At 44.3% G+C, this 15549-nt stretch overlaps 1 protein-coding gene and 1 pseudogene across 2 annotated transcripts in view; both read left to right on the top strand.

The window, feature by feature from the left end:
* The first annotated feature begins 2072 nt into the window (after positions 1 to 2072).
* Piwil2 (piwi like RNA-mediated gene silencing 2) overlaps positions 2073 to 15549 on the top strand; it is a 60205-nt gene continuing 46728 nt past the window's right edge. Inside the window, exons 1-6 of one of the 2 annotated variants that reach the window (XM_021203692.2) lie at positions 2073 to 2247; positions 4320 to 4562; positions 7251 to 7338; positions 7467 to 7605; positions 8623 to 8829; positions 9537 to 9647. In XM_021203692.2, coding sequence (XP_021059351.1) covers positions 4365 to 4562; positions 7251 to 7338; positions 7467 to 7605; positions 8623 to 8829; positions 9537 to 9647 — 743 coding nt within the window. In that variant the 5' untranslated portion in view covers positions 2073 to 2247; positions 4320 to 4364. Of the gene's footprint in view, positions 2248 to 4319; positions 4563 to 7250; positions 7339 to 7466; positions 7606 to 8622; positions 8830 to 9536; positions 9648 to 15549 lie in introns of those variants that run through there. The other variant, XM_021203693.1, reaches the window with a different exon arrangement.
* On the top strand, positions 7938 to 8060 carry LOC115064578 (annotated as a pseudogene).

Raw genomic sequence — 15549 nt, 5'->3', positions numbered from 1 at the left:
TTTCCTGGTTTCCCCTCTGCAAACCCTCTATCCCATCCCCCTTACCCTATTTTTTTTTAAAGATTTATTTATTATATGTATGAGTACACCATCACTGTCCTCAGACACACCAGAAGAGGGATCCCATTACAGATGGTTGTGAGCCACCATGTGTCTGCTGTATGGACCCATTTTCACCTCCAGGTTCTAGAGCCTGACAGGGTTCTGACTTTTCAGTTATATCATTTGTGGCTGGAAGCAGTTAAGTATACTGGCTGCTCTTCCAAAGGACTCTGGTTCAATTCCTAGCAGGCACACGGCAGCTCACAACTGTCTATAGTTTCATTTCCAGGGGATATGACAACCTAACACAGACATACATGCAGGCAAAGCACCAATGTATGTAAAATAAAAGTAAATCATTAAAAAATATATCCTCTGGGCTGGAGAGATGGCTCAGTGGTTAAGAGCACTGACTGCTCTTCCAGAGGTCCTGAGTTCAATTCCCAGCAACCACAGGGTGGCTCACAACCATCTGTAATGGGATCCGATGTCCTTTTCTGGTGTGTCTGAAGACAGCTACAGTGTACTCATTCATATACATAAAATAAATAATTTTAAAAATATATCATCTGTTCTTTACCTTAAAATACTTTATCTCAGCAATATGTGTGTGCTGTTTTGACAAATACATCGCTGCATATATTTATGGGGATACAATGGTTTAGATGGGTAATGGTTTAGTTGTATTTCATTGTAGAATGATCGCAGTAAATTAAATATATTCTTACCTTACACACCTCCACCTACTCTGTGGGCATGCACATGGTGAGACAGTGTATGCTTTACAAGTGTTATTTTTTTGGAGGTGCTGGAGATTGTACACAGGGCTCTTGCATACGTTAGACAAGTGCTATATTTGTGTGTGCTTTTTAAAAATTGCTACCCTAAAGATAAAACATTTATTAGCAACTTTAGCATCTCAACGGAGACTATAAACAGCAAGAGATGTTGCTTAGCTTCAAAAAGAATCCTAACAAATGCCAATGGTTCCAATACGTCTCATCTTTATCTCCATTCCAAAGAAGACTGGATTTTCCCTTGGTGGAATAGAACTCACGGTGTACGGATTACTTGGCAGCACTGTACTTAAGCTACCTACTCTTGGTACAAAACTGAGAACCTAAGGAACCCAACCTACAACCCTTGCAATGAAATCTGCTTGTTTTGGGTTACAATCAGGTGTGCTCAAAGAACTGTTTCACACTTCACCCCAAAGACTATTGACTCCTTCCCCTAAGTGACTGTTTCAATATGTAATGAGTGAATCTTTTCCTGTAAGCTTTGGTCAGTGTTCCAAAAAGGCTAGGGAGCTGGGGGCTTTATTAGGGTTGGAGAACAGTTTTATTTTCTCCCCTCCTGGAGCCGTGGTGTCTTTGGTGCATCCCTCAGTCCTGGACAGGGCAAGCGCTCCATCCCGGAGCAACTGCCTTTTCTCAAGCTTTATTTACCAATTGCACCTTAGGGCCTTTAACCTGGGAGGGCAGAGCAGGTCACTATCAACATGAACTTATTAGCTAAATTTGTTTACAGGAGCAACCCAGTGAAAGGGATCCAGGGTAACCCCTATGCCTCGAAACTCACTTTAAAATGATTCCCATAACTTCTAATACCGGTTTGAGAGCAACCTCCACATAGCTAGACTGCGTGAAAGGGCGAGCCAATGAGGTGAGGGACTCTTTTAAGTGGCAGGTTGTTTGGCCAATGAACTGAGCTCTTGGGCTAGGGAGACCCGGAAATCGGGACTTGGGGCACGTGGTTCATTCCAAGAGACCGATGAGGCTGTGTTCTGCCTAGGCAGGGGACTTCGGGGCCCTGACGACCCTAGGCCAGGTGAGAGGGCGAGACTCAGGTGTGGACGGCTAGGAGGGTTAAAGCAGCTCTGGTGCAGGCTTGCCGGGCTGTTTTTTAAAAAGTCCCTGCTCCTGGGGGCGAGCAGGGCGCTCTCAGCCAGGGCTCTCCAGCATCTGCCCCATGCCCCTCCCCCATGGGCACGCGGTGACCTGGGCGGGGGTCAGGGTGGACTGGAATTCGTTATTCCAGGCCGAGTGTGTGGGAGGAACGCAGGGGCCTGGAATAGGAGGGAAAGGAGGTGGCTCGAGGAGAGAGAGAACGAGAGCGAGCGCTGGCATCGGGGCACAGTGGCACAAGACCTAAAAAGAAATCGAGGCAAGGCTCCACCGCCGGCACAGTCCACTTGGTGGAAAGGTACTTTGCTGTCGCGGACTTTGGGTGGGATTTGCTTTGACGAACTTGGTCTCAGGTTAGGCCTGAGGCCTAGTGCCTCTGCCCAGAGGGCACACGTGGAGACCTGGAGAAGCTAGACCTGGCCTGGAACCCTTCACTGCCCGGTGCGTGAGATCCAACCTAGTGAGAAAACCCGCTGGAAGGAAAGGCCTTCTGGAGGAGGCGTCCAATCTGTGAACGGGATAATAGGAGGGTAAAAAGGATTCCGGAGATCTGTGCTGCCACATCCCTTCATATGTGCCAGTTAGGCGACTGACTTCTAGACTCTTGGGTAAGGCTAGGGTGGTTTGGCAAAAACTGAGCACTTTTAGCAATTGAGGAGTTGAGTATCTGTCGTCTTTCTATGCGAGGCTGGATTCCTCTAGCTAATCATGCTGGCAGGTTTTCAAAAGCTCAGAAGAGATTCCTGGGATTGAGTGTAGCTCAAAGGTCTAATGCATGCATGCTTACTTACGTAAGGCCTTGGATCTGCTCCCCAGGATAAGACGGAAAAAGGAAGAAAGAAAAAAAGATTCTTGAGGGACCAGGAACAGGTCAGAGCAATGAAAGAACTCTTTTACAGAGTTGAGACTTGAAATCCATAAGTTATTAAATGATTTTGAAAAGGCCTGATGGATCTTAGACTTGAGGTAGGCTCAGCAGCTCATCCCTAAGTTAGCAGAGGAGGGAAGGAATTCAATGGACCCCACGAGAGCCAGCAAGTAGTATAGACTCAAAACAACAACTTTGTACCCTGGAGACCTCAGGCCTATTGGTGTTTTAAAATAAAACAAAAACTACAAACCCCCCCCAAAAAAACCCAACAACAATAAAAAACTGGATAAAGATTCAGGAAAGCAACTAAATCCAATAAGTTGAATGCAGTTATAGATGAAAGAAAAAAAAACTGATATAGGAGAAAAACTAAAACCCAACATATTTGTTGACAGAATAATTTTATGGTATGGAGGTATTAACTACAACAGAAATCATCCCCATATGTAAAAATTGTTCCTTTCTACTCTAGGTGGTTAATTGATGGATGGTTCCCTGAGAGGTTGTTTAGGTAGAGCAGCTCAAGGAGCTTTGGTTAGTGGGAGGTGCTTAGAATGTTCTTAGCTCAAATAGGAGCCTTAATGGGACACACAGGAGCTTATTCCTGTAATTCCAGCACACAGGGAGATGGCAAGTTCAAGGCCTGCCTGAGCTATGCAGCAAGATGCTTTCTCAAAAATAAGACGGGTATGGTGGTACATGCCTGTTTTCCCAGAACTTGGGAGCCTGAGACAGGAGGATTGTCAAGCATTGAGGGCCAGGTAGGGCTCCATAGCGAGACTCTGGCCCACCTCTAAAGTAAAAAACTGGAGAGATGGCTCAGCACCTAAGAGCACTGACTACTTTTTCGAAGGTCCTAAATTCAAATCCCAGCAACCACATGGTGGCTCAAAACCATCTGTAATGAGATCTGATGCCCTCTTCTGGGGTGTCTGAAGACAACTATTGTGTATGTACATATAATAAATAAATACATCTTTTTTTAAAAAAAGAATTCTCTGTGTAGACCAGGTTTTCCTTGAATTCAGAGATTATCGGGTGGCAACGCTACCCAATAACACCTATCAAATCAAATATGTGCTTCCCATACACTTCTGGACGCATGGCCTTTCCCCGGAGCATGGTTAGTTGGTAAAGAGAAATGATTCCCTTTCTCCTACCAGTTGCCAATAGCTCCTTGACAGGGAGATGCCCACCTACCCTGTCCATGCTGGGAGGTGGTGTGGTGTGAGCAGTCGTCAGTCACTTTTTGATTGTGTGTAAGTCCCATTGCACAAGATGAAAGAAGCTGTGACTAGACAGGCCAGGAACATGTGACGAGACAGGTCCTAGACCCTCGCGTAGACTTTATGACTGTTATTTTGCTTAATAGACATAGTTTTAAACTGACTCCTGATGAAGTGTTATAGCCATAGATTAATACATCTCTCAATTCCCATCAGAAAAAGATTCTATTTACAGTAGATGGTGAATTTTTAATCCTTTGAAAATTCTGGCAGGTAACGAATTGGAACAGAACCAACAGTCATTTCTACAGCCTCTCAATGGATCCTGTCAGGCCATTGTTCAGGGGGCCCACCCCAGTCCACCCATCTCAGGCTGGGTGTGTGCGGATGCCAGGCTGTTGGCCTCAAGGTCCTAGACCTTTGGAACCAGCTTGGGGTAGGGCAGGACCTGCAGGCAGAGGCCTTGTGTTTAGAAAACCAGAAGAATCCAGCCCACCACTCCATCCAGTACAAAAGGTAAGGCCACTCAGTGGGCTTAGGGAACTAGAAGGATATCTGTATAATCAAGGGCTGTTAGTTTTAATCTTTTGTTTGTGTTGACAAGTAATTGCATTTTGTGGTCGTGCAGCTCAAGTCCTAGAGAAAGTGCCTCAAAGTAAACACTGGATGGACTTGGGACGGTTTTAAGGTTGGCTTTGAGCTTCAGTCCTCCACCCCCTCGTTTCTCCAGTTTACCATCCTTTCATGCATAGTTGAAGGGTTTAAACACAAGCAGAAGCTGCTGCTTCTGATGTTCAGATTCTTCTCTGGTTGGCTCTGTGGTACTGACGACAACAGAGAGCAGTGTTGTATGTTTAGTCAGATGAAATGCTTTTTGTCTGTCTGTAGCTTTTATTTGCCTAGCAGTTCTAACTGGCACAACAGCCAGCTTTCAGGACGGCCACAGCAGTACAGTGATAGGGTTCATTGGATAGTGTTTAAGAGAAAAAAACCAAAACCAAACAAACAAAAAACCCCACAAGATGGGGCCAGGGGTGCAGCTTAGCTGGTGGAGCACCTCCCTGGCATGCACAGAACCTGGGATTTGATTCGCAGCACCATATAAACCAGGTGTGGATGCACAGATCTGTAATCCTAGTGCTGTGGAGGTGGAGACAGGAGATTAAGTTCACTATTCATGTTTGACTATTTAGCAAGTTTGAGACCAGCCTGTAAAAAAAAAAAAAAAAAAAAAAAAAAAAGACAAAACCCTAAACTTCTTATATCCTTAAATGATCTTTTTTTTTTCCCCTATAAAATCGGTTAACCGGTGTTCCTGTTCCCTTTTACCTTGGCTCTCTATATAGGTAGCTGAGTAAACTTTGAAAAGGGCTAGGGAGAAGGCTCAGCTGGGAAAGTGCTTGCTGTGTGAACATAAGGGCCTGGGCATGAATGCCCAGCAGCCCTGTAAAAGCTGGGCACAGTGGTTCTCATCTGCAGCCCATGTCTGTAGTCCCATCACTCCTGTTGGGATCTACAAAACGGAGGTGGCAGAATCCACAGATGCTTGCAGGCAACCAGAGACTGGTCTTGAAGGTGTCACAAGGTTGTCCTCCAACTTGCATTCTGTGACACGTATGCTCCCAGTCACACTAATGCACAAAGATAAAAAATAGTTTTTAATTTTTAAAATTAAATTTAAAATTAATAATAAAAATCAACCAACAAAACCAACAAAAACTGGAAACTGAAGAGATGGCTCAGCAATTAAAAGCACATGTTAGTTTTATAACAGTCTACAACTTCAGTGTCAGGGGATCTGATGCCTTCTTCTGTCCTTCACAGGGACCAGCACTCATTTTATTTACATATTTATATATATATATATGTATACATATATACATATATATATATATACACACACACACACACATACACATGCAGGCAAACAAAGTCATACATATAAGATAAAAATAAATCTTTTGAAAATATAACTTACTGGGTAAGATGGAGCACATCTTTAATTCCAGCACTAATGAGGCAGAGGCAGGTGGATTTCTGTGAGTTTGAGGCCAGCCTGGTCTACATAGTAAGTTCCAGGTAAACCAGAGCTGCATAGTGAGACCTTATTTCTAATAAAAATTAAAACCTGGAAAAACACAACTATTTTGATATTTTATTATACTGTATCAATTAATAGATTTTTTGTTTATTATTATTATTTGTTGTTGAGACAGGCTTTCTCTGTATAATAGCCTTGGCTGTCCTGTGAACTCACAGTGCAATCCAGACTGGTTTGAAACTCACAGAAATCCNCCTGCCTCTGCCTCCTGAGTACCATGATTGTATACCGCCAAGCCTAGCCAAATTTATAGACCTTTTTAATGTATTTTTTCAGTCTATATTAATGGCAAGTTTATTGGGAAGCTGCTTTCGGGTGGGCAAGTTCACTGGCCCCAAGGACATAGGCCAAGGAAGTTGCCATGGGGAAAGGGAGGAGAGGAGGGAGAGTGAAAGGGAAAAGGCGAGCACACACAGAGAGGAGGAGAAGAGGGAGAGAACAAGAGTGTCTTTATTATTTCATGTGTTTGGGTGCTCTGACTGCGTGTAATTCTGTGCACCACACACATGACTGGGGTCAGAGCAGGCAGAAGAGGGCATTGGATCCCCTGCTACCGTGTGGGCATGGGAATTGATCCTGGATCTTCTAGAGCAGCCAGCACACTTAACTGCAGAGCTATCTCTCCATCCACTTAAATTTTAGCTCAACTACATTTACTTTAAATTATAATAAGATGTGGCAATAAGTATTGAAAAATTATGAAATATTTTATCCATTTTAAAAAAATACTACCTTTGCATTTGCATATGTACATGTGTGTGCTTGTGTGTGTGTTTGTATGTGTGTGTGTGTGTGTGTGTGTGTGTGTGTGTGTGTGTGTGTGTGTGTGCTGCAGCATGTATGTGGAGGTCAGGAGACAACCTGTAGAAATGGTTCTTTCCTTCCACCATGTGGGTCCCAGGGATCAAACTCAGGGTCTCAGGTTTGGCAACAGGCCTTAGTAGTTTCTCCCATTAGTGCAGAATGGTCTCACCAGCTGATAGCTCTTATTCTTATAACATGGGTAGGATTTGGAGAAGGTGATTTTTCATTTACAAAGCCATTGTATCTAGATTCTAATCCGTTTCTTAGGATAACCTTAGTAATTAATTACATTTCCCTAGGAATCTGTCGGTTTGGTGTCCATGTTCCGTGGCATGGGTCTTAACACAGTGTTCCGGACCCCTTCAAAACGAGAAGTGCCTCCTTTAGGTATGTAGACTTGAATTGGAAATATGGAGGAATGTGCGGTTGCTTAGTTCCTGTGTCCAATGGTCTTCAGAAACCTAACTGTGCAATATGCTCAGCTCACAGTAACAGCTGAGGTTTGACTCTTGCAGGCAGAGGAGTTCTAGGTCGAGGCTTGCCTGCTAACATGGTCTGCAAGGACAGAGAAGAGCCCCGTTCCTCTTTGCCCGATCCTTCAGTGCTGGCAGCTGGAGACAGCAAACTGGCAGAGGCTTCTGTTGGTTGGAGTAGGTGGGTAAGGTCACTTTGTCCTGTAACCTCAAGTGTCAGATGCAAAGAGAGGCTCTGAGACAGGTGTGTTCCCAATGAGTGTTTCTTAGGCATCCATGGTGGTGGTTACCAGGAATGGTTGGATGCTGCTCATCTAGGCAGTCACTGGGAAGGGAGAGTAGTTCCCAGTGTACACCTCAGAGCTTCACTTAACATGTTACAAGATCCCCTGATAGTAGATACGAGTCACATTCTCCTGAGTTCTGCCTAGGAAGGCAGCTCTGAGAGGGCATACTGAGAGTGGCTAGTGAATGAATGGGTCATTATTTTAAGAGAATCCTAAGGCTGAGCTTGGGCTCCTTTGGACATCCCCTTCAAGAAAAGAATGGTGGGCCGTGGCTGCACACAGGAGCCTCCTTGGGAGTGCATGTACCCTGTTGCCAACATGGTTGTCCTAGGAGACCTTGGAAACAACTCTGCAGAGGCTTTCGTGTCTCTGATCTTAGTGCTACCTCCAGTCTAGGCTCCAGACAGGTATGTGTAATACCCTTGGGAAGCCCCAGGGCCGTAGCCGGGGTTCACACTGGCCAGGTCATCATGTCCATCGTCATCAAACTGCAGAATAAGGAACAGTTCACTGAGGCCCTTTGTAGAGCCAAGTTCAAGACCCCTGGGTACCAGCAGATCCGTACCTCAAAGAAGACCAGTGCTTCACTAAGGTTAATGCAGATAAATCTGAAGACATGGTAGCTGAGAAAGAGCCCATCATGGCTAGGTGTGGGGTCAAAGATACCCCAGTAGTGATCCCCTGAACAAGAGGCAGGCCCTGCACTCCTGAGGGCTTCTCTATGTTGTCCTTCACCCCACCTAATCATATTCACTAATAATTTTAACATATAATTTATTTTATTTTGTTAGATATTTTCTTTATTTACACACATATAATTTTTTAAAAATAAAAGGAAAGACACACTTGAGGGGATAGTCTAGCTGTGGTGCAGGCTGGAAAAGCCTGGATTTCCCTCTTTCTCATTTCAGAATGCTGGGAAGAGGCAGTTCTGAGGTCTCTCTGGTACCACTGGGAAGAGCAGCCAGTAGTATAGGCAGAGGAGTGGACAAACCTCCCAGTGCCTTTGGCCTTACAGCTCGGGATCCCCCACGGCCACCACAGCCTCCAACTCTGTCTCCCACTTCACTGCACTCTGCCGATCCCCCTCCAGTCCTGACTATGGAACGAAAGGAGAAGTGAGTTAAGATCACCTGGCCTGAAGGAGGGATGGAAAGAGGGGATTCCCTGCAGCCTGCTCTTGGGCTGCTGGATAGAAATGTGGATATTGTTCTGAGTCCACGTTGTTCTGGGGTGATAGGGCTGGAGTGTTTTGCCTTTTGACAGAGGGGAGATAGATGAAGAGATTTCTGAAGAAGTGCAGTGAGCCTAACAGTGAATATAAACAGTTGGGCGTTCCCAGTAAGCAGACTCACACCTTGTCACTTCCCTTCCACGTGAGTCTGACAGGTCTCTGTCATCTTGAAGATAAGGAAGTCACCTAGAAGGAGTATCCAGGACACCTCATCTCACTCTGTGGACAAACCCTTTGTTCTTAAGTAGCTGGCCTTGTTTATTATAGTGCCATTTGTAGGGCAGCCCAGACGACTTTGCTGTGTAATTAGATGTGGCTGTGTTGGTATATCTTGACTCCCAGTTTGTGTATCTGTAAGTTAAGTGGACAAAAATTTCCAGTTGATGGGGCTGCTTAGCTGGTTATTGGGGTATATGATTGTTTTGTTTTGTTTTGTTTTTAACGTAGTCCCAGGTGGCCTTGAACTCCTGGGCTCAAAGGACCTTCTACCTTAGCATCTAGAGTAGATAGAACTAAGTTGTATATTATCATGCCTGGCTTGTACTTTTTTTTTCTTTTCCCCTTTTTCTTTCTTTCCTTTTTTTCCCCCAGAGAGCTTTTGGTCAAGCAAGGATCAAAAGGAACACCTCAGTCTTTGGGACTGAACCTCATCAAAATCCAGTGCCACAACGAAGCAGTTTATCAGTATCACGTGACTTTCAGGTGTGTACAGCTGTTTTTCTCCCTTGTGCACTTCCTAGAAGATAGGGATGGTCTAGGTAACTCAGTACTCTGAACTGCTCCCGACTGTGCCCCTGTAGGCCGTACTCACGGTTCTGGGAGGAAGGCCACAGTATTCATGTATGTTTGGCTCTTTTCCTAATTCAGGTTTTGATTTGATAGGTTCAGGCTTGTGGTATGAAGCTAGAACTGGATTTAATGTGGCGGTAATGGGCTGTAACCCCAGGGCCTATGGCCTGCATGGCTCTTCCCACGGCCTTTCTGTTGTTATGGTCGTGCTGATGCCTGAGCCCAGGGTTGCACGCATGCGGGCTGAGCGCCACAACTGAACAGCACCCAGCACCCAGCACCCTTCCATCACCGCTTGGCTCATTCTTGTAACTTTTTATTCCTTTTATTAAACTCCTACCACTTGTATAAGATCCATAACTCAGAAGCCTGGATCTTCCTGTACATATATTATCATAACCAACATTCGTGTCTCTCCAGCAACAGTCCAGGATTAAACTCAATGGTATGGGGATACAGTCATGGCTCAGTGCTTAAAAACATACGCTGCTCTTGCAGAGGACCCGAGCTTGGTCGCCAGCACCCTTCTGGGCTAGCTCGCAACCACCTCCAAGTCCAGCTCCAGGCGGACCTAACATCACACCCGAACATAGACGCATACACATACAAATGATTAAAAGTAATAACAATAAATCTTACAAATTAAACTCAGCTTGAAATCAAAGAAAAGAACTTTAATTTTATACCAACATTTTAGGATTTTTTCCTACTTTTGAAGAGTTAAGGTTCATAGGAGTTTATGGGTTTTTGTTTGTTTGTTTGTTTTTGTAAGATCATAGGAAAGCCTGGACTAGAGGTTATTGGCTGGAAGCATGAAAAACAAATATTTTGAAATATATTTGAAGAAAGTACAAAGATAGAAGCCTGCATTTTTCTTAGTTATTATAACCTTGGAAGAGAACATGTTTTCCTCAGTGTACACACTGTGACATTAACTGACATATCTAACACATCATCTACTTGTGAGAACATGTAAGATTCCCTTTAGCAGCATATCCTGACTTACAGTCACATGCTCTGATGTGCTGTAGTATACTCACTGAGGCCTGCTCTCCCAACAGAGCACTACTGTCTTGACGGGCAGCCCCCCTTCCTCATCTCTTATCAGCATTACCCTACTCTGTATGGTTGTTTTTGTATTCCACCTGTAAGTGAGAGCTTTAAAAAAAAGATTTTAAATATTGTGTATTTATGTGTCTCTGTGTGGGTATGTGCACGTGTGCAAGTATACAAAGAGGTCGGAGATGTCAGATCCACTTGGAACTGGAGTTAGAGGCAGCTATGGACACAGGTTCTAGGATCAGAGCTCAAGTCCTCTACAAGAACAGTACATGTTCTTTGTTTGTTTGTTTTGTTTTGTTTTGAGTCAGGGTAGCCATGGCTGTAGACCAGACTGGCCTTGAACTCAGAGATCTGTTTGCCTCTGCCTTATGAGTGCTGGGATTAAAGCCTTGTACCACTTAAGAACATGTTCTTGACCACTGGCTTATTTCACATAGGATCATGTCCTGTAGGCTCATCCATTCAGCAAATGACAGAGTTCATTTTTACAACGGCAAAAATGAGGTATCCCAGCACTCAGGAGGCAGAGGCAGGCAAATTTCTGAGTTTGAGGCCAGCCTGGTCTACAAAGTGAGTTCCAGGACAGCCAGGGTGACACAGAGAAACCCTGTCTCAAAAAAAAAAATGAGATATAGACACATCCTGTAATCTAATAACTAGGAGGTTGTTTTAGTATTTCTATTGCTGAGATGAAACACCATGACCAAAAACATGATGGGGTAAAAAGGATGATTTACACTTCTATATTGTGGTTCATTATTGAAGGAAGTCAGGACAGGAACTCAAACTTAGCAGGAACATGGAGGCAGGAGCTGGTGCAGAGGTCACGCAGGGGCACTGCTTACTGGCTCACTTCCATGACTTGCTCAGCCTGCTTTCTTATAGAACCCAGGACCACCAGTCCAGGGATGGGCCCCAGCAACTCTGGGCTAGGCCCTCCCCCATTGATCACTAATTGAGAAAATGCCTTACAGCTGGATCTCATGGAAGCATTTCCTTAACTGAGGCTCCTTCCTCTGTGATGACTCTAACTTGTGTCAAGGTGACATATAAAACTAACCAGTACAGAAGCCAGAGCAGAATTATTACTCATTCAAGGCCAGTCTGGCTACATAGTAAATTCCTGGCTAGAGTGAGATCTTGTCTCATATATGTGTGTGTGTATGTATAGATGTATGTGTGTATGTATATATGCATGTATAGATGTGTGTATGTATATGTATATTTGACATATTCTGATAACTGGTCAGAGTGTTAAGAATTAAATGATAGTGAAATGCTCAGATCTAACAAGATAATTATATCACTCCTACCATGCCTCAACTAACAACATGGAAGAGGGGCTAGAGAGAATGTAAGAGCCCATGGATAGAGAAGTGTGCTGCTTAAAGAACTTCTAAACATGGCATGGCCATTGTGTTCATGAATTCATTGCAGGGTGGTCATCTTGCAGAACAACACAAAATTGGCCTGGTAACACTTTATCATGGAGGAGGAAGGGCTGATGAGGCCCTATGAGACAGTGGTAGTTGATGGTGGTTGGAAAAAGTGGTATAATTTTCTTCACTGGTGTAGTCATTGGAAAGTTGCCCATATCCAGTAAATAACATCATGCAAACAATCCCATGAAACTCAGTGGGCCATATACAAAGACATGACAGTTGGGGGATAGAGCTGTGCTTCGAAGTTACAAGCACTGACTGCTCTTCCAGAGGACCAGGGTTCAATTCTCAGCATATGTAAAGTGGCTCACAACCATCTGTAACTCTAGTCAAGAGATCTGATACTCTTCTGGCTTCTATGGGCACCAGACACATACATGGTACATAGATATACATGGATAGAACACATAATAAAAAGTTTTAAATTTTAAAAATTTTACATGAACTTAGAAAGGGGAACTTCTTCTTAAAATCAGAAGGAAACCCATACAAGGTTTTGTTTGTTTTTGGATTGTGATGCTTTTTAAGCATTTATACAATTTTTAAAAATTTATTCTTCTCTCATACAATATATCCCAACCATGGTTTCCCCTCTCTACTTCTTCCCTCTCCCTCAGATCCACTACTCTCTCTGCCTTTCCCAAGAAAGGAGCAGGCCTCCCAAGGATATTAACTGAACACAACACAATAAAATACAGTAAGACCCAGCACAAAACCCTCGCATCAAGGCTAGGCAAAGCAACCCAGTAGAAGGAGAAGGGTCCCAAGAGCAGGCAAAGGAGTCAGAGACACCTTCACTCACATTGTTAGGAGTCCAAAAAAAATCCAACAACGACAACAGCTATGCAGAGGACCTAGCACAGGCCCGTACAGGCTCTACTATTGCCATCCCAGCCTCTCTGAATCCCCAGCAGCCCTGCTGAGTCGAGTCTGAGGACCGTGCTCTCTGGTGTCCTAGGTACCTTTGGTTCCCACAGTTCGTCACCCTCTTCTGCAGGGTACTCAGAGCTCCCAGGGACGGGCCCAATGGAGACCTCCAGTTTAGACTGTCTCTTTGCCTAATGTTTGGCTGTGGGTCTATGCATTTGCTCCCATCAGCTGCTAGAGGCAGCCTCTCTGATGATGACTGGATTATGCACTGATCTGTGAGTATAGCCTACTATCATTAGAGATAATTTATTTAATTCAGTTATTTATTGGCCAGCCATGTTTGATTCTATCCTAAGTTTTTGAGCTCTCCAGCCTCTGGTTCCTGCTAATCCAGACAGTTGTCAGGCATGGGCTCCCTCTTTTGTATGGGACTCAAGTTAGACCAGTCATTGGTTGGACACTCCTACAAGTTCTGTGCCACCAGCTGCCCCAGTACATCTTGCAGGCAGGATAGATTGAAGGCTGAAAGTTTTGTGGCTGGGTTGGTGTCTGAGTCCCACTATGGAGCCTTTCCTGGTTACAGAAGATGGATGGTTCAGGCTCTATATCCTCCATAAGTAGGAATCCTTGCTAGGGTACTCTTAAAGATGTAGAGTGTTTCCTCTACACTAGGTTTCCTATTCCCTTCCCCGAAATGCCCTCCAGTTCCAGTCTTCTTCTCCATGTTCGCTGTCTCCATCCATCCCCACCCTACCTGTTCCCTCCTAGACCCATTCCCACTCATCCCCAGTCCAGCCACAAAATCTAATGTTTCTTCCCGGGAGGATCCAGGCATCCCCTCTTGAGCCTTCCTTGTTGACTTAGCCTCTCTGGGTCTGTGGATTGTAGCATAATTATCATTTAACAGCTAATATCCACTTACGAGTATATACTGTGTTTATCTTTTGGAGTCTAGGTTACCTCACTCAAGTTGATTTTTTTTTTTTTGTTATTGTTGTTTCATTCATTTGCCTGCAAATTTCATGATGCCATTTTATAATAGCTGAGTAATACTCCATTGTGTAAATGTACCACATTTTGTAATTCATTTTTCAGTTTAAAGCTATCTAAGTTGTTTCCAGTTTCTGGGTGTTATGAATAAAGCTGCTATGAACATAGTTGAGCAAGTGTCCTTGTGGTGGTAGAATGGAGTCCTTTGGGTATATGCCAAGAGGAATATAACTGGGTTTGAGATAGATCAATTTCCAGTTTTCTGAGGAACTGCTATATTGATTTCCATAGTGCCTGTGAAAGTTTTCATTCCTACCAGCAATGGAGGAGTGTTTCCCTTGCTCCCCATCCTCATCAGTGTGAGCTGTCCCTTGTAATTTTTTATCTTAGCCATTCTGACACGTGTAAGATGGAATCTCAAAATGACCTACCTGGACTTCTGGTGGCCAGCATGACCTCTAGTGGAGCAGGGAGTCTACTGGAGTTGAGGGCTGGCACATTGCCATGAGGAGGAAAGGGGAGATTGGGTAGAATGGGGGACTACCAAGAGAGAGGGGGTTCCATGAGTGGGTGGCTGGTCTGCCTGGGGTGTCAGTGTGACCCTGGTAGAGCAGGGGGTCTCCACCCAAGTGCAGGAGGGAGTGTCTTAGAAAGAGGAGGGACCACTGCACTAGAGAGGGACAGGCCATAAGAGACAGTCCTGCCCTGAGAACTGCTAAATTCATTATACACATGCACAGAACTTTCAGAGGAATAATAAAGGATACAGCATGGAATTCATTCTGTTGTGTTTCACATTTTCTGTATCCACCTGCTGATAAATGTGTCTTAGGAATCGTGAATTTGCTAAAGCAAATCTAGGTATGTATGTAGATGTTTCTTTGAAATAATCAATTGTAGATCTTTTAGGTCTATATAAGTTGAATTACTGGGTTATACATATTTTTAGGTTTTTATATGCATATGTATATACATATACATTTATATATGTACACACACACATATAAACTATTCATATGTGCACACATGTAAAGTCCAGAAAATAACCTCAAGTGTCATCTTCAGGAAGGCCATTCACTTCTCTTAAAACAAGGCCTTCCATTGGCCTGAATGTCACCAGTTAGGACGGAGTGTATGGCTAGCAGCCCCCAGAGATCCTGACCATGAGACTGCAAGCACACGCCATGCAGGCCTGAGAGATGGTTGAGTGGTTAAACACTGGCTGCTCTTCCAGAGGATGTGGGTTCAATTTCTAACACCTACACAGTGGCTCAAAACCACCTAGAACTCCAGTCCCAGTGTCTCAGACACCCTCTCTGGCCTCCACAGGACCTGTATACACATGGTGCACACACATCATGCCCTATGTATTCACGTGGGTCTGGGGGTTGAACGTTTGTGCTTACAAGGAAAGAAGTTACCAAAACACTGCCTCAGATTTGCGTTTAGTT

This window comes from Mus pahari, chromosome 8 (genome assembly GCF_900095145.1).
Source record: "Mus pahari chromosome 8, PAHARI_EIJ_v1.1, whole genome shotgun sequence".
In the NCBI taxonomy this organism is placed as follows: Eukaryota; Metazoa; Chordata; class Mammalia; order Rodentia; family Muridae; genus Mus; species Mus pahari.
Note: the sequence above shows the minus strand (reverse complement) of the source record. Positions and strands in the feature narration are given on the sequence as shown.